At 41.2% G+C, this 18256-nt stretch overlaps 1 protein-coding gene and 2 non-coding genes across 3 annotated transcripts; all 3 read left to right on the forward strand.

Moving 5' to 3' along the window:
- The first annotated feature begins 8847 nt into the window (after positions 1 to 8847).
- Positions 8848 to 13630, forward strand: nt5c3a (5'-nucleotidase, cytosolic IIIA). The gene is made up of 8 exons (XM_022746146.1): positions 8848 to 8860; positions 11388 to 11486; positions 11696 to 11765; positions 11912 to 12044; positions 12220 to 12309; positions 12436 to 12598; positions 12689 to 12889; positions 13243 to 13630. The coding sequence occupies exons 2-8, from the start codon at positions 11388 to 11390 to the stop codon at positions 13342 to 13344; spliced, it is 858 nt and encodes a 285-aa protein (XP_022601867.1). The 5' UTR covers positions 8848 to 8860; the 3' UTR covers positions 13345 to 13630.
- A 2370-nt stretch (positions 13631 to 16000) lies between these two features.
- Positions 16001 to 16072, forward strand: trnap-agg. Its single transcript has one exon. It is a non-coding gene; the product is annotated as a tRNA-Pro (tRNA).
- Positions 16073 to 16622: 550 nt separating this feature from the next.
- On the forward strand, positions 16623 to 16694 carry trnap-agg. The gene has a single exon. It is a non-coding gene; the product is annotated as a tRNA-Pro (tRNA).
- Positions 16695 to 18256: the final 1562 nt, after the last annotated feature.

Below are 18256 nucleotides of genomic sequence, written 5' to 3' on the forward strand. Positions count from 1 at the left end.
CAGCTTACAGTGTGAGAGCAGGAAAGCTTTGTATAACTGAGCAGTGTGTCAGTGATGCTCAGTCCTCAAAACAGCTTCCTGCTGCTGCTGCTGTTGTTGTTGTTCGGGCATCACGCAGGTTATGCAAGCTGCAGCAGCACATACACTCCAGACCAGCTTTCTAACCAGTCCGACAGGAATCAGGCCACCGGCCACTGAGGCAATATTAGAAAAACAGGACAAAAATGTTTAATATTCAGTGTGTAGCATCTGAAGGGTCATTGTTGTCACAAAGAAACCCTTTTTGATCTCTTTAGAGTGGTTTAATTGTAGGTGTATTTGGAAATGTAGAAATTGTTGTTTTTTGCTCAGGACTTGTGAGTGAAGATATTTAGACTTGCATAAATATTTAGTTATATATATATATATATATATATATATATACTGCGTTTCTACATGTAAGCATATGATTCATCTCTTAGTCATTTTGCTCCACCTGGACTCCTGTTTCTATACACTGTCTATCTATAGGGGCACATCAAACACAACTAAGCTCATTTACTGAAAGGAATTCCTTCACATCCAGCTGATACTTTTCACCGCTCACCATTTACAGTAGAAACAGTTGATCGGCCTCCAAAGCGGCTGCTGCTGCTGCATTCAAATGCTCTGGCTGCAGTGGAGCATTTATCATTTTATTGCTTTTAATTTCCCTGGCAGGTAACCTTCTCTCATTATGTCATTTGTCGGTGTTGCGTGGCTTTTCACAGCAGCATGTCAGGTAGTGTTTCACAAAAAACCTCGTCTATTTCAGGAACAAATCCATCTGCTCTCTAGTTGCTCCCTTTTATAAAAACGCTTTTCATTTAACTTAAAATAAAACTAAACTACCACTCTGCTCCATTGCAACAGGCCCTTGATCACCTTACATCTGCTTGTTTGCATCATTGTTGATTTAGGAACTGAAATTTTAAACTGCCAGTTTGTGAAATACAAGTTGTGAAATAAATGAAAGTAAGCTGGTGAAAAAGAGACGGCAAACACTGGAGACATTACGGCTCATCTCTGAAGGAGATGGTCAGAACACTGTGCTCTTTCTGTTGACTGTGAGTTGATTTCCCCCAGTTTGTGCCCGAACTGTGAGCAACTCGGTCATCCAATCAGCTGACATCCATATGTTTGCAACAGAGTGAGCAGGAGAAGATCAAGGGAAGCTCCTTAAACGTCTGTGTCCTGTCTTTTTCCTGCTGATGTGATTTAGCTTCATTAGCAGAGCTGGAAAAATCGATGGGAGTTTGACTTCAGCTTCCCAGATAAATGTAGATGGAGCTTTATTGAGGCTTTTTAGTTTATTTTCAGGTAATGCTGCCAGTTATTTCCTGTGTGAACTGTCGTGATAAAACCATGAAGAAAAAATACTGAAAAATAAAAGAGACACATTGACCAAGCTGCAGGGCCACAAACTGTCTTTTGTTGTCTTTGCTCTTTCCCTAATCCAGTCATCTGGTGACAGAATGAAACTGGTTGATTTTTGGGATGTAGTGGCCACTGTGGCTGCTGTACAGAGACAATTGGTTGTTTCATGCATTGACCTTCAGCATTTAAAAACTTGGGACCATCTGCTTTCGATGATGCTGTGAAAGAAGAAGCGTAAAACATCCGCTCTGAACCCCAGGAGACCAAAACCGTACAGCGGCAACTCAGCGAGGCTTTCATTTTATGTCCTGGAGTGAAATTTTTTTTTTATGGACATTCCTTTTTTGTAACTGGCATGTCGCTAAAACTTCTAAAACACCATCTGTATCATTTCAGAAATACTTGAGCATCACAGAAAAACAACAGCACATTCTTTTCTTCATTGCTAAAAACCACTGTGTTTTTTGTTTACAGCAGAACTGCTCATTACCATCGTGATCTGCTGGTTGCTACATGTTTGTCTGCTCACACTGCAGCCGCTTCCAAAAGAAACTATACGAATATCCAAGAGGAGGTCAAATGTCAGTGCAAATTATTATCAATCAAAGAGAATTGCAAAGATATTAAGCTGGGAGGAAAAGTGTTCGTGCTTTTGTTTTTGTGATATAAAACTGCCGAGGAAAATAGTTTGATTTTTCAAACCGCAGAAACTTAATTGTGTGCATGGTGTTGACAATTAATCCATCAGGGGATGATCCTAAAAACCCAAACGCTTGAAGGAACATCTTTTCAAAACGACAGCCAGAACATTTCACACTCCACACATGTTTGTAGTTTGATGCTTTGCGAGCTTTTTCTCCTCTTCGACAGCTGGTTTGAAATAAACAGCAGCTTCCCCACAAACTTTCACAACTCAGCCTTCGTCGCTGTGTTTTGAAAATCAATCAGACGACTTGCTGAAAGTTTCTGGATTTCAGTTTAAGAGGATTTAACCACGTGAATAAAACTACATTTTAACAATCTCATTAGTCATACTGTGTAGTACATACTGTACCGTACGTACTGTACCGTACAGTACGTACTGTACAGTATGTACTGTAGAGGGATTGAACCACCAACCCTCTGATTAATGACCAGTAATTATAAATTCTTATATCTTGGTCCTGGTTCTCCTTCACATGCATTTGTTGTTGTAAAGGTGTTAAAGTGTCCAGTTTATAAGGCCCATATTCAACAACTTGTCTCTTTGAGATCCATATTTACAGTTTATCTGTTTTTAATGTTCTGATTGTTAAACTGAAGATTGGATTTTGACAGTTTTGATGATACAGGAGTTGAGGATGGATTTATATTTTTCTCAGAGCCAGTAGAAGCTCAGTTTAATCCAGCACTTACTGTTGAACACTGTTGTGCCCTAGACGTACTCTGTAACTATGATTAGACTCTATAGATAAACAAGAGTGATGTCTGTGAGACATGTATGTCATAAACTGAATCCCTACTGTGTCATGGTCATATTAGTCACAGCAGCTCCACACTGTCTGTGTGACTCAGGTTCACACTGTAGATTATTATTCTGAGCCACTGAGGAGACACTCAGATGTTCTTCAGTGTGTTCACTGTGATGATCCTCTGAAGTTTTCATGCACACAGTCACGCTCTGTTGTCCTGTTCCTTATTGCCATTCATTTATTTATTTTTTAAATTCAGTGTTAGAAAGGTTAGAAATAACCAATGCACATCATCTTTTATAGAGCCCAGAATGATGCTATAAATAAGATTAAATTTAGAATGAACCCCCTCACCTCGACTCCAGCCAAACACCTGCTGAGCTCAGTCAGACAGGTCCTGGGCGCCGTATCAGAAACCGGGTTTACTGAAAACTCTGAGTTTGTTAATCCTGAGGTGAGGAGAATGGCTAACCCGGACCCCCAACCCTTTTCATCTGCAAATCACCAAAATTACGAGGCTGTCACCGGGTCAGACTGTCGGCTGCAATCATAGAACTCTGTGTTAAGCTCATAAAAAATGAATGAATTTGTTCCAACATAAGAATGAGTGAGCTTTCACTTTACGGACTCACCACTGCAGCAGAACTCATGTGTGTGTATTTACTTAAAACCTTTGGTGTTTTTACTATAGCAAGGCCTCTGTGAATGTGAAAAGGTGTATTGCTGGGGTAGGTAAAGGAACCTGCAGGAGTGTGTTTCACTATGTCGACCACCGGAGGGCAGAACAGAGCTACACTTGGACAAGGGTTTGCTATGTAATTACACTGTCTTCAATGATGACTGCACTATCTGAAATTAATAACACAACGTGAAGCCCTAATCGTTGCCGGTCATAGTAAGAAACAAATTGTTTTCGCTGATAAAAGCCGGTGATACATCAAATGCTGAAAGCAGAATGTTCTACATAGATAACTACGAACCTGACGGCAGTAATGATTCACACGAGACGTGCAGTTCCTCATTTATCTGTACAGTGCAGTGTGCAGTAGATATAATGGTTTGATTCGAAGGATGGCTGCACACACACTGGGCTCATGTGTTCCCAAAGAGGATCCCAAGGGAAAGAATGTTTGTTTTATCACGTCTGAGTTTTTGAACTGATGCTTTTTAAAGTAGAGAGCGCAGCAGCACAAGTTTTCCAGTTATCGGGGACATTAGAGGTGATACAAAGTGACGCATCAGAAGGATTTGCAATGAAAATGATTTGGGAGGCGTGAAGAGGATGTGAGGCTGCGGCCCCGGTTCTCCACCGAACGCAGGGGTTGGTGGTTCGATGTTGAAGTGATCTTTGGGGGGTTAAGGTTAAGGTTAGTTAGTTAGTTAGTTGGTTAGGGTTGTTAGTTACTAAATGAATTTGGAAAGCGAAGAGGGTTCAGCCTCTTGGTGCGGTGTCCAACACTTCCTCTTGAGGCCATGCCGTTTTATCAGCAGCAACAGATGGCTGTCGCTACGACAACTACAGCAACTCATAGTGTGAGTGAGACTATAGGAAACTGATGAAGGACCTCCGTGCAAAAACAGATGCTAAGGTCACCCATTATTACTCAGGCCCTTTACCCTACCTGTGAACATTCAACTCCCAGAACCTTTCACACATTGAAATGATTTTGCTGTTTTCACATGAAGCTGCAGTAACTGCGGCGTTTGGGTTTGACATGCAGAGAGACTATTCAGAAGACATTTTGTGGGTTAATAAGTAGTAATTTTAACAAAATGTCTTGCACTGCACGATATTGTGAAAGTTTGAGAACATGCAGTATATTTTTAATAACAGTCAGTCAGTAGTGGGAGCATTTCTTTAGTCAGTGATGAACATAAAAGGACTCTTACAAAGTGATGTATTAGACGGATTTGCAAAGAAAATGAATTGGGGAAAGAATTTTAAGGCCGAACTCAGGCGGGTCCGGCCTCATGCAACACTTCCTCCAGAGGCCATGCTGCTTTATCAGCGGCAGCAGATGGCTTTCACTACCACTGTTACAGCAGATCATAGTGTTAGTGGGGCCAAAGGAAACTGATTAAAGACCTCCATGCAAAAACAGGCACTATGTCACCCATTAATGATGCTCCTGTTATAACCACCCCATGCTCCCAGTCTGTTAGTAAAATAATGAGGATTGGATTAATGTCTGGTTAGATGTACTCATTTCAATACACACATTCAAGATTGTCACCGTTCGGATAGTAGAGAGCTTGTATTTGTGACGATAAGGGAGTTTGTGAGAGTTGGAGTAAAAGTTTGAGACACTTTGCAGTTATTACAGTAGTAGGCGGAAGAGTTGGAAGGTCAGAAGTCGTATTAACAGATGTTAAAAAGGTAGTGGCTTGTAGTAGTAGTCGTACTTGTAGTGGTAGCAAAAAGTTGCTATAATATCAATATCAGCAGTATGAGGAAAGGTAGTAGTAGTAAGAGATTAGTAGATGTAATAAATACAGTAGAGGTTTCCAAAGCTGCAGAAGCATCATTAGTAGTAGTAGTAGTAGTAGTGGTAGTAGTAGTAGTAGTAGTGGTAGTAGTATTAGTATTAAGGGTGTTGGTAGAAGAGGTTGCAGTACTGTCAGTGTGAGTACTCTTGTGTGTCAGTGGTGGATCTGGTTGAAACAGCTCCGGGGTCAGTCATCTTTGAGGTTGTTTCAAGAAATAAACAACTGTCACCTGTCAGGGGTTGGGGAAACACTCAACAGGACTCTGCACTTTGTCTTGATGACCTTTGACCCCGGCAGGCCAAGGCTGGCTCAGAGGAGCCTGAACCTATCAGTAACCTTTTTTTTCGGACTCGTGCAGATCAAGGTGGGATTTCAGAGGAATTGCTGGGTGGGAATTCAAAAGTAATGCTGGGAGAAGGTCGAAGAGGAGATTCGACAGCTGTTAGAAAAGTCAGTGGTACTGATAACGGTTATTTTCTGTGTTCTACAGCGACATGCAAAGCAGTATTCAAACAGCAACCTTTGGCAAATTTAGCTCCGCTCATCTTCTCTTCAATTTCAGTTCCACTCCCTCCACCAAACAACCTTTCATCCTCACTCCTCACCTTATTTTTTTTATCTGTTATTTTGTCTATTTCTCGGTGTAATGATTGTCCGGACACACTGCATTTATCATAACAACACCCTCTCTACAGGGGCAATAATTAAACCACCATGTTTAATGTGACATGTGAAAACACCATCACATGGAGTCGGGACTTGATTGTACCTTTGCATTCATGTGACAGATTATGTTGTTGTAAAATTCTTCGCAGGCTCACGTGTGGAGGTTGAAGGCGACGCGTGTTGGCAGTGAGTGACGGTGTTGAGCCAGGGTGAAACCTGTTTTCTATAGAGCTTGTTATTCTCTTAATTTGTTTGTTGAAGAGAGCGGAAGACGGGCGAAGCAGCCGTCTATGAGGTTTTGGACGGAGATTGAAAAGGAACTCCATCCTGATACTGGGTAGTTCCTCCCTTTGCTCCACAACAGCGAAACCACCATTGATGAAGTACTTTTTAAAGCTATATTTTCTTCTTCTGTGTTTTATTTGAAGTGTTGATCCATAATAAGATATATTTGTGGTTTAAAGAACCAAAAACCATCTCAGTGTAGTTTTACATCTCCTCTCTCAGGCTTCTCTCTGGAGCTCTAGCAACAACAGGTCGGTGAGCCAATCAGAAGAGAGGAGGCTCTGAGCATCTCTTCTGATTGGCTGACTGTTTTCTGAGTGATCTAATAAAAGCAGATTTCAGGTAAAATACTCAGAGAAACCAAATCCTGCAAGATGGTGGGTCCAGATGGGCGGGGCTTGGGACTTGGCTGAGAGCGGTCACTGCTTTGTTGTGACATCACATAGTTGCATAAGTCCTTGGCTGGTTTTAAGGCTCAGTTTCTGAATACAGGCTGTGTGCATTCCTCTGTGGACTGAGGCTTTGTTACTTTCACAGTATTAATATTGAACCTAGACCTGATCTATAATCAAACTACACATGGACAGAAACCTTTGGACTATATGGGAATTTTAACACCCATTGGGTACAAAAGCTACATAAATTAATGATCACAGTGGAAGCAAAGCACACAGCTCTGAGCCTGATTACAATGAGGTATTTTTTGCATGGGGAAGGACATTGCTGTACAGTATGTGCTAGTTGGTCACGTGTTTTGGTGAGCCACATTCACTTAATCAAAAACAAACTGATATTCCTCTGAGCGGTTTGTTAAATCGCTGCAGCTGATCAAGAAACAAACAAGAAAGACTAAATCTTTGCTCTGTATTTGTTGTTGGCAGTTCAGTCACAGTTTTACTCGCCCTCTTCTTTTATAGCGCAGTAGAATTACCACCACATTGGCGCCAAATGTTTTTCTCGACTTGAGATGCTCGGGGTACTTTGACTTGTCAAACTAAAAATTTGAAATGATTTGTGAATGGGACCAAAGCCAGGGGGGTGGGGGGGGTTGCACGGCATTGCATTGGAACAGAGAGTAAAACGCTGGGAGCTGTGTCTCTATGAAGATGGCCTGCAGCTGGGACTTGCACCGTTATTGTGGTTACATTTTAGAGTGTTGACCTAGTTTTTGGGAGTTGTGGTATGCAAGGCAGTCGGGGTCAGCGGAGGAGAGGATGAGGCGGGCTCGTGTTCCAGTCTCCGCTTTCTTACAGCAACTCCCAACAGTCCAGAGCGCGGCATGAAACGAAGCCTTGTTCAGCAAAAAATGAGCCCGGGTGTTGAACAAAGGTTCAAATGTTGCACAAATACCTTATTTAGTTCTCTGAATAACGGATTGGTTGAACACTGCCTGCATCCTGCTCGTGGAAGCTGTGAACAGACGAACAGAAGCTCACGCTGCATCTCATTTCCCCTGTTTTACTCGGTGTTATTTTTTAACATGAGCCAGTTGTTTACAGTTGTTGTTGTGATAATGATGCATCACATTCCCTGTCTTGTTTCATCACTTCAAACTTGTGTATCCTCATTAATCACAAGACCAGTTATAGGTTTCAATATTGATTCTCAGTTGAATTTAATTATGTTTTAAATTAATAAATTTTAAAGGTTTTATTGGCGTTCACATCTTTTGGCCTCAGGTTTATGCAGCGGCTTTGAAACAAGAACCTGATTAACCTGAATACTTGTGTGTGTGTGTGTGTGTGTGTGTGTGTGTGTGTGTGTGTGTGTGTGTGTGTGTATACATTCAATTAAAACAAAATGATGGACATGTTCAGACGTAACTGGAAAAATGTAAAGACGCTGCAGTTTGCCTGTTTCTACATGTGTATGTTTGTGTGACTAATATATTGGGGCAGCAGCAGAAACATTAAGCGTAAGACATTGTATATTACCTGTGTGTGTGCGGCAGGTCCACGAGCTGTGTGTGTGTGTCGTTTGTGACTGACCATTGTAAGACCGAACGGCCTGACGCTCAAATTGAACCTTGACCCTTGTGACCTTTCATGCGGCGTTAAGCTATTTACTGCGAGTGTGTGTGTGTTTGTTGGGGGAGGGGTGTGTGTTGTGTGTTAAAATGTGTGTGCTCAGCAGTCGGAGGCCTGAAGCCAGTCCCCCCCGCCTCCCCCTTGCCTCTGATTGATTTTAAAGGTTCCTTTTTCAAGGGGTCAAAGGTCACATTACTGGAACAAGAGTGGATTACAAATGTTACTTTTCCTCCACTGGTCCCATCCCATGTCTATTTATACTGAACTGTGTGTATGTTGGAGTGTGTTGACATGGGTCCGCTGAAATTGTCACCGTGTGTGTGTGTGTGTGTGTGTGTGTGTGTGTGTGTGTGTGTGTGTGTGTGTGTGTGTGTGTGTGTGTGTGTGTGTGTGTTGGACCCTGTCTATACAGTGGGAGGGGTTATGTTGTCTAATCTATGCTGGTTGGTGCCCCCCCCCCCTCCCTGGCTGCTGCTGTAGCTATATAAGCCCTCTGCAGCCTTGCAATCTTTTCTTCATTCTTGCGTTAGCTGAGACAACAGATCCAAGGTAAGCAAGTGTGTGTGTGTGTGTTTGTTTGTTTGTTTGTGTGTGTACATTTGACTGTGTTTGTGTGTAACTTAATGCTCCAGGCTGTAGCTCCATTTCTGGCTCATAATGAAAGTTAAAAAAGCATTTAGCGCTAAAATTCCTTGCTCTCAAAGGTAAGAAAACCCTCCTGAATGTTTGCCCCTTCTACTGTCATTAGGATGCTTTGCCCTTTGACCTTTGAGTATTTGCTGCTTGTAATGTTATCCCAGAGATGCAGGCTTTTCCCAAACCCCTTATTTCTGATATTGTTAACAATCTGGTTTTCGCTAATAAGGTCATGTCTGTTAAATTGTGCAAAAAATATCTGGCAATGTTGCGTTCAGTGTTTCCAGAAGACAGTTTTATGTCATTGTCAGTCGTGCAGCAGTTTTTCATTCGCTCAAAGTTGATTGGAAGAGCAGGTTTGAATTTCACTGCCGTCAGGGGAAACACCAACTCTGCTGCCTTTTCATATGTGTTCCTAAACTGCAGCCTTTGTGTCCCTGTAAATGCAGAGCATGTTTAAATAGGTCATCCCTGTGGCAACCCATTGAAAACCTGTCATTTAAAACAAATGTGAGGTTGTCAGACCAGGAGGGAGGCTCTTCTTCTTTACCCACTTTACCCAACAGATGTGAAGTTGTGTAGGTAGTTTTGTGCGCTGAGATAATTGTGTGTGTGTGTGTGTGTGTGTGTGTGTGTGTGTGTGTGTGTGTGTGTGTGTGTGTGTGTGTATGAGAGGGTTAATAATAAAGGAACTGAGGTTTATATTTAGTTTGTGTTCTGAGTGTCATGTTTCTGTAGGATCAGAGTGATGTATGAGGTGCTAAGCAGCCCAGTGCTGATTATATAAGCCTGGGGGAAAAGTTGTGTTGGGTGGGGTTGTGTGTGTTTGTGTGTTTCAGTTACACACTTGTTTCCTTTCTATCAGCACAGTATACATCTACTATATGCACAGGTTGTTTGTTGCCCCTCCTAAAAACATTCAACTGTCGACCTTGTTGCATCAGAAAGAGCTTATAAGCTTTTCTATATTTATGTCTGTGTAGATCTATGTATGCATAGACTAGATAAACACATAGACACTAAACATAGACGATTATCCCATTTTCTAAAACAGTAGTTTGTTAAAAAAGAAAATAGAAATCATGTATTATTGGCCAATAAATTCAGCCTGTGGTTTGTTAAATGTTATATCTGCAGTGAAGAGTAACTTACAAACTTTAACAGGATTCTTCAGCTGCTTGTTTTGGCTCAAGTGTGTGCAAATGACTTTATCTCCTAATCAAATCACTACCATTGTATTGGTACACCATGTCACCATGTCACAGCCAGCTTCACATACTCATTCCTTACTCATTACAGGCACGGCGTAACTCAAGTGACATCGTTATTTAACAGGCTAATTTAGCGTTTTTGCACAAACACACACTCATTCCCGGTGGGCGTTCCGTGTCAGACAGACTGAGCCCGCAGGCGGCCGTCACTCAGAGGCTGAGGCTGGTTTTGTCGTTGCAGGATTTTGCTGCAGTTGACTGTCCAGGTGTGGTTCACAGGTGTGGTTCACAGGTGTGGCTGTCATCGTGCGGCTTTCACTGACAGCAGCATCTCACGACGACTCCTCTGTGACACTAACGGTCTGTTCAGAGAAGTTAGCATACAGTAACTCACCACCATGCCCTGATTAGTCAGAATTAATCAAAGATAAATTTACTTCATGCTCACCATCAGCTGCACTTTCTTTAAACCTTTGTTGTTTTTTAATCCGGGCAGTATGTCTCACAGCGGTTCTCAGACTTGTCCATGTTTGCACTCGTCAGTCAGAGCTGATGTTGACGAAGATGAAGTTACAAGAAGGGCTGAAGTTCGCCTCTCCTCTCTGCCGGGTGTTACCGCGTCTGTTTGGGTGTTCACTCTGCTTGTTACGCAACACCGACAGATTCCAAACATCAGCTGTTCCGTGACCCCGAAACCCGCTCCAGGAGAGTGTGTTGTGTGTGTGTGTGTGTGTGTGTGTGTGTGTGTGTGTGTGTGTGTGTGTGTGTGTGTCGTGTTGAGTGTGGGTGTGGGTGTGGGTGCGTGTGTGGGTGGGTGTGTGGGTGGGTGTGGGTGTGGGTGGGTGTGTCTGAAGCAGGAACAGTGTGTTCAAATACACTGAAGGCAGCGTCGAAGAGGAATGTTGGTCATTTTAGATTGAATCTTTGAGTACACTGTGTATATTCAAAACAGAACACACATAACAACATACATACATCAAATTCAGCCCAATTTCTCAACATGCAAACTCTTAGTCCATCATTGTCCTCCTCTTTTTATTTCATACCAGGGCTCGAACGGTAGATAACCTGCAGGCTGAGAGCTCTGTAGTTAATCTCCTGAAGCGTCTGCTCAGGAGGTGACACGGTCATGCAGATCAAATATCTTTCATGCTGTTTTACGGTCCTCTTGTTTGCCAAGTCTTAACTGATCCCCCTTCCTCTCTCTCTCTTTCGTTCTCTCCCTCCAGATGCCTCAGTTTGAGAAGACCACGGTACACATGAGAGACCCTGAGAGGGTGGAGCAGATCATATGTGGGCTCATCAAGGGAGGAGCTTCCAAACTACAGGTAGAACATCAAGTGCTGACGTCACCCCGTCAATCAGTGTTTTGGTGAAACGGCACCACCTAGTGGTGGTGACGCTCACAAGTCACACAGTGTTTTAGAGGCAACACAGGTTTTTGGAGGAGGACCTGTAGTTAATGCGTGAAGGCCATTAGCTGGAAAAGTAGATTCCGTTTCCAGTGAAAGACAAAGTGTTCTTGACTCTGTTTCAGATCATCACAGACTTCGACATGACGTTAAGCAAGTTCGCCATCAATGGCAAACGCTGTCCAACGTGTCACAGTACGTTCAACAAGAGACGTTCCTTAGTATCATGTTTTAGTGTTTATTTTTCAACTTTATTTTTTGGGAAGAGTTTAAATTCTCAATTTCAATATGTTTTTTTTGTTTTTTTTTGCCTGATTGAAACGTGCATTTTATTGTTGCAGATATCATTGATAACTGTAAGCTGGTAACAGAGGAGTGCAGGCACAAGCTGCTGCAGCTGAAGAATAAATACTATCCCATCGAGATCGACCCTAACCTCACCATGGAGGAGAAGTACCCGTTCATGGTGGAGTGGTAAGTCACACACACTAAAACCGCTCACTCTCATATAACAAGCACACACAGTCATCTTTTTCTTAAGTTGTCAGACTTGCGGCGATCAGAGACATATATTACTAAAAGTGTGTGTGTGTGTGTGTGTGTGTGTGTGTGTGTGTGTGTGTGTGTGTGTGTGTGTGTGTGTTTGCAGGTATTTCAAGTCCCACACGCTGCTTGTGGAGCAGCGGCTAGAGAAAGACAAACTGCCAGAGGTGGTGAGAGAGTCTGACGCTGCACTCAGGTATTGGTAGAGAGAGACTTGGTAATGGAGATTTCCCACTAACTTAAAAGTGTGACTCCTGTGCGCAGAGCAGAGTGAGTGATGAACTGATTTCTCTGTGACTGACTTCTCTGTGTTGGGTTTCAGGGAAGGCTATGAGCAGTTCTTTGACCGCCTGCAGCAGCACAACGTGCCTGTCTTCATCTTCTCCGCCGGCCTGGGCGACGTGCTGGAAGAAATCATCCGCCAGGCCGGAGTCTACCACCCCAACGTCAAGGTCGTCTCCAACTTCATGGAGTTCGATGATAATGTGAGTTAAGCTGGTGACTCCGGTTCAAAATCGTGACAACAGAAATATACCGGCTCACGTTCCTCATTGCTCGTGTTCTTCATCTCGTAGGGGATTCTGAAGGGTTTCAAAGGCGAGCTGATCCACGTGTACAACAAACACGATGGTGCCCTGCGGAACACGGAGTACTTCAAACAGGTGAAGGAATACTGCAACATCATCCTAATGGGCGACTCGCTGGGGGACCTCAGCATGGCCGACGGCGCGCCCAATGTGGAGAACATCCTCAAGATCGGCTTCCTCAACGACAAGGTACAGCCACAACACACGACCAGGGACCTACATCTTGTTGTCATTGTACATTGTCTCTGCTTCACAGCCACATTTTGCCACTTCCAGTAAGAGTCTGATTCCTGACCGGATTTTTAAGATATTAAAAGTCTGTACATGTGTTCTTGATGGTTCCTAGTTTTCAGGCAAAAGATGAAATTGCAAAATGTAGAATTCCCTTAGTACTAGTCATTTAAAAGCTGAAAACATTGTTTGAGCACTGCTTGTTTTCTGCTTCATCTCCATGGTGACGGTGACAGTGGCAGAGGCCGCTTGGAGAGTCGTGTCACGTGACCTGTGTCTCCTCACAGTTTTCCCCCTCTCTGACCCTGCAGGTGGAAGAGCGACTGGACAAATATCTGGACTCTTATGACATCGTCCTGGTGAAGGACGAGACTCTGGAAGTGCCCAATGCCATCCTCCAGAAGGTTCTATAACTCCACCCCCAAGTTCAACCCCCCCAACCCACCCACCTCCCTACCTACCACCCAGTCCACCCTTCTCCTCCCATCCCTTCTAGTCTCTGGCCTGTCAGGCTTTTAACACCGACCTAAACCTTTGTCGCCAGTAGAGACTGGTCACTATTTAGCCCCTCCACTCGCCCTGGATCCCACCAGAGTCATCTTCTGAACCCCCCACCCCCCTTTACCCTATAAAAGCCTTTTAAAAAGACATTTTACATCTCCTGAATGAACTGTTTTAAAAGTCTACGCAGCAGCATCAGCCTGTCTCTAGTGTGTTTTGTCTGTTTCAGTCAATTCTGATGTTCTGAGTTATTGTATTATGAAAGAATAACCAAAAGTGAGTTTATGGAAAGACACAAACGTTCACTCCATCTTCATAATTTGCACATTATTGTTACTATTGTTATTCATAGAATTATTTTTTGTATTGTAATATATACATACCACAAACCAGGTTCACATAGAGAGACATAGTGTTTTTCTTTGGAGCTATCCCAGCATGCCTGTCACCTCGATTCCTTTAGACGACGTCCTGGAAGTCGTGGGAATAGCTCAATACAAAGAGGAACTTGGAAAATGTAATTCCCAGTGAAAATTAAAATGGTGACAGCAGCAATATAATGACCTCCAACACAGTATTCGTTTAGTGAAAGAAAGGATTCAGATCATCAGAGACAACACACTTTAAATTCTGTGCATGACCGAATCAGATCGGCCGAGCACATGACAGTAATATTGATTTGTGGATGTAGGAACATGTTCTTGCACAGAAAAGCAATGTTTACATGAGCTGTTTAACCCCACGTGCTCATATGTTGTCATATCAATGCACAGAAGCTCTTTATTCTATAGTTGAACCTTGTTATAGCAAATGCCTTTTTTTTTTATTTTTTATTTGTGAGTGTTCTCTGCGAAGCTGACTCAACTATCAAGTGTTCTCAGTGCCAGTGTTGAAGGTTGAAAAGGCATCAAGTTAAGCTAAGCATGACCTCTAGTGGTCATTAGAAGGAACTACAACAGTAAAAAATAAATAAATAAAAAGAAAAAAAAGCCCCTTAAACCAAAGTAACAGGTATATTCCTGCAAAATTACAGTATATATAAAGTATATAAAGTGTAGTGACATTTGTTTCAGTAGACACAAAGAAACACACTGCTGTCTGGCTCAGTAAAACCCATGACCTTTTTAATTTGATCACCTTTTCATCCTGTGGTTAAAACTGAGCACTACCTCTAAAATATTCATCATCTTTCTTTCTTCTTTTTTTTTATGTTTTTTTTTTTTTTTTTGAGGTTCAAAGCTGTCTCGTCATGTTGTGTTGAATGTTCTCTTTTACTTGGTATGTGTTTTTAAATGTGCTGCTATCACCTGCATGTTGCCTTTTCTTATTCAGTTTATGTCAAAGAGATGGTACACTAAAATACTAAATATATAACTATATATTGTAGATAGTATAAATATAATATAATAATTATAATATATATTATATATATATAATATATCGATATATATATATATATATATATATAATACGTATTATATATATATAGATATATATGTATATATATACTATATCTACTATTATATTATATTAACTAATACTACGTTTATATATATATCAGTAAAACAGGGAATAATGTCATACTGTATATGAGGGCATCATATAGAAATGTATATTGTTTCATGGTATTTGGAGATACAGACCGGTGTGTTGTATTTTTATAAGCGGATGGCCTTCTCTTTTCTTTGATGGTGTGAACTGAAAATGCAATAAAATGCCATTTTGTGAGCCATGACTGGATCACAGACTGGACAGACGTGTGGACTAACGGCTCTGAAAGCTCTAGGTTTGGTGCTTTTTAAAGTACACAGTTTACAGCGTGAAGAAATTATATAGTGTACCTTGACAAGAATTGTCAGCCAATTTGTTATTCAGGTTATATTGAGGTAAATCATCAGGCCCTTTTTAGATTTACAGGATACATATGCATCAATGAGATAAAGTACTTTGATCTCTAAATGAACCAAAAACTGGCACATTCCCATCTAATCTAAATGTTTTTAACTGTTTATCAGCTTAATGCCCTGCAAATGCACAAACTATGTCACACTATTTGGCTATCGAAGAAAATGTATAACATAAAATTACATTTATTTCTGTAATGAAGATTTGATCCATATCACCCAGTGGTTGGTACAGTAGGAGGGAGGGCTGCCACACACACCCAGACAAATAATGTTAATGTGTCATATTAAATTCACAATGTTTTGAATGTAAAATCAGAATTTGACTTGTGTTACTCAGATAAATCAGTCAGATAAATATCATGAATATATAATAATTAATAAGAACAATTTTTCTGTAGTAGTACCTCAAAGAGGTGTTTGTGTTTGAAGTACTTTTGATTATTTTTATATTTATTTATATCATTTTATTTGTTTTGGTCATAGACTTTGTAAAACAGCGTGATATTTGACTGGGAAACTGCTGTAGACGTGATATTGCAGTTTCGGCTGCAGTACCGTAAGTGTCCTGCAGATGGTGCTCAGTAACAGGATGATATTTTGAGATGACCAACGTGGCACCCTGTAAAGTCCTAAAGTGTCAGTCAAATAACAATGTACATGTGGCTCGTTGGTCTAGGGGTATGATTCTCGCTTAGGGTGCGAGAGGTCCCGGGTTCAAATCCCGGACGAGCCCTTATTTATACTGAAATATTTGTTTGGGCAAGAAACTGCTTCATTTAAATACCAACAGATCAACAGTGCAGATTAGACTTCTTAATTTTCTCTCAATTTAGAGTTGGTCTGTCCACATCCTCTGAATGTGGAACAACTAATCACACATATTCGTCTCAACTAAGGCTACAAAGAACAACAATTATGTGTGGAAGAAAGTCCAACATAATGAAGATCAATTAGAAAACGGGTGATTTATCATGTGTAAACAGTATTTGGGAATATATAATTATGTAGGAAGAACGTCCTCGGGTTAGGGTTAGGGTTATCTGGTCTGATTATTTCAAAGTGGTATTTCTCTTCCATTCCTGCTGAAATGGTGATGTTGCACTACTGCTGCAGGTCTGGTGGAAGTGGAGCACGCTGCAGTATGATAAAGCGCCAGTAGGTGGCACTCGGCCACCAGAGAGATGTAAAGTTGTACTGTGAACATCAGGGGATAACATAGAAGTCCATACAACGTGGCATATACAGTGAACTCTGGAAATCAATGTTGAATTTTGTGTATATGTGGCTCGTTGGTCTAGGGGTATGATTCTCGCTTAGGGTGCGAGAGGTCCCGGGTTCAAATCCCGGACGAGCCCAACTTATTTTTAAATATGAAGTACAAGACATATTATTAATAAATAAAAAGGAAGTATAACTAATAAATAAAAATTGTTCTTCTGCTCTTTCCCACATAATGCAGCAAGGGTTAAATACTATATTCAACTATTATTTGTTGTGTGATATTATATATATCATAATATATAATCTAATGTTTCTGCCATTAAATCATGCAGTTTAAATCTGCTATAATCACCAACTTCATTTACAATCAAGTGCGTTTTACCAGTGTTTTTGCAAAATATAACATCGCCAGATTTTGTTTACATTTAGTTCTAGTTGTAGCCGGATGAGCCATTTTGAATATGGGATCCAGAACGAGTCAGGACCGAATTAAACACTTCAATGCACGGGTCCATATCGGATCCGGATACGGATGTGGTCTGGATCCGTAATCCTGATCCGTTCTAGAGCCGCCCCGCCGTGCAAGTGGACTCCGAACCGGACCTGTTTTGTCAGGAATTTTATAATTTGTCTTGCATTGGACTCTGACAATCTCCAGTGCCTTCTTATTTTGAATCTTTTTTGACTCCAGTAAAAGTGCAGTTTTGTGTTGAAGAGGTTTAGACTTAGACTTTCGCCCGGACTACTTTTTTCCTCCAACAGTACCTTTTTAAGGCAATCTGCAGTCACGTATTTATGCCCCATTAACCCCATTACCATTCTGTTCAAAGGAATGCATTTCATTAAGTGTTGTATAATGTGTAAACTTTAAATAAATGGCTGATTTGTTTCAGCATTTGTAAATGTCCTTGATTTTTAGTTTTAATTCATATTTATGTATTAGGTGAACCTGAATGAAACTAATGCAGTATAATGGAACAGGGTTGCAGTAAATCCTCCTTCATGAGGATTATAATCAGTATTTTCTGAATCTGTTTGAGAAGTGTTGGTTTATTTTAATGGTCATTGTGGAGGCTGTAATTGTGGTAATGTTCAGAGGTGGGTAGTAACGCGCTACATCTACTCCGTTACGTTTACTTGAGTAACTTTTGGGATAAATTGTATTTCTAAGAGTAGTTTTAATGCAACATACTTTTTACTTTTACTTGAGTATATTTGTGAAGAAGAAGCTCTACTTTTACTCCGTTCCATTTATCTACATTACGCTCGCTACTCGCTACATATTTTTTATCGATCTGTTAATGCACGCTTTGTTTGTTTTGGTTTGTCAGAGACCTCCAAAGTAGGATCCAGCGCATGACTGCGTTTCACCAATCAAATGCAGTCACTGGTGACGTTTGACTCCGTTTCACCAATCAAACAGCCAGGCGGTCACATGACTAACTGCACACGAACTTTCAGCGGCAAACACCGGCAGCAAAGAAGCAGAACACAATGGCAACAACGAGCGCTTCGCGACAATTTTAATGTATTATTATTTAATTTATTATTGTTTTAGTTGCTTAAGAGATATTTTTGGCTCTGAATTTGTTCATTGCTATTTTTATGTTTTGTGCATTATTTGTTGCCGTCATCATTAAACGAACAGGTTACTCATCAGTTACTCAGTACTTTCCACTCAGTTTTTTCACAACAT

The sequence above is a fragment of the Seriola dumerili genome, unplaced genomic scaffold, assembly GCF_002260705.1.
Source record: "Seriola dumerili isolate Sdu_G_001 unplaced genomic scaffold, Sdu_1.0 BDQW01000092.1, whole genome shotgun sequence".
In the NCBI taxonomy this organism is placed as follows: Eukaryota; Metazoa; Chordata; class Actinopteri; order Carangiformes; family Carangidae; genus Seriola; species Seriola dumerili.

Bases quoted from the DNA above. Each gene is read 5' to 3' on its own strand.
- nt5c3a (XM_022746146.1), top strand. From the start codon at position 11,388: ATGCCTCAGTTTGAGAAGACCACGGTACACATGAGAGACCCTGAGAGG. The intron at 12,045-12,219 runs GTAAGTCACACA...GTGTGTTTGCAG, and splicing joins TACCCGTTCATGGTGGAGTG to GTATTTCAAGTCCCACACGC. The intron at 12,599-12,688 runs GTGAGTTAAGCT...TTCATCTCGTAG, and splicing joins TCATGGAGTTCGATGATAAT to GGGATTCTGAAGGGTTTCAA.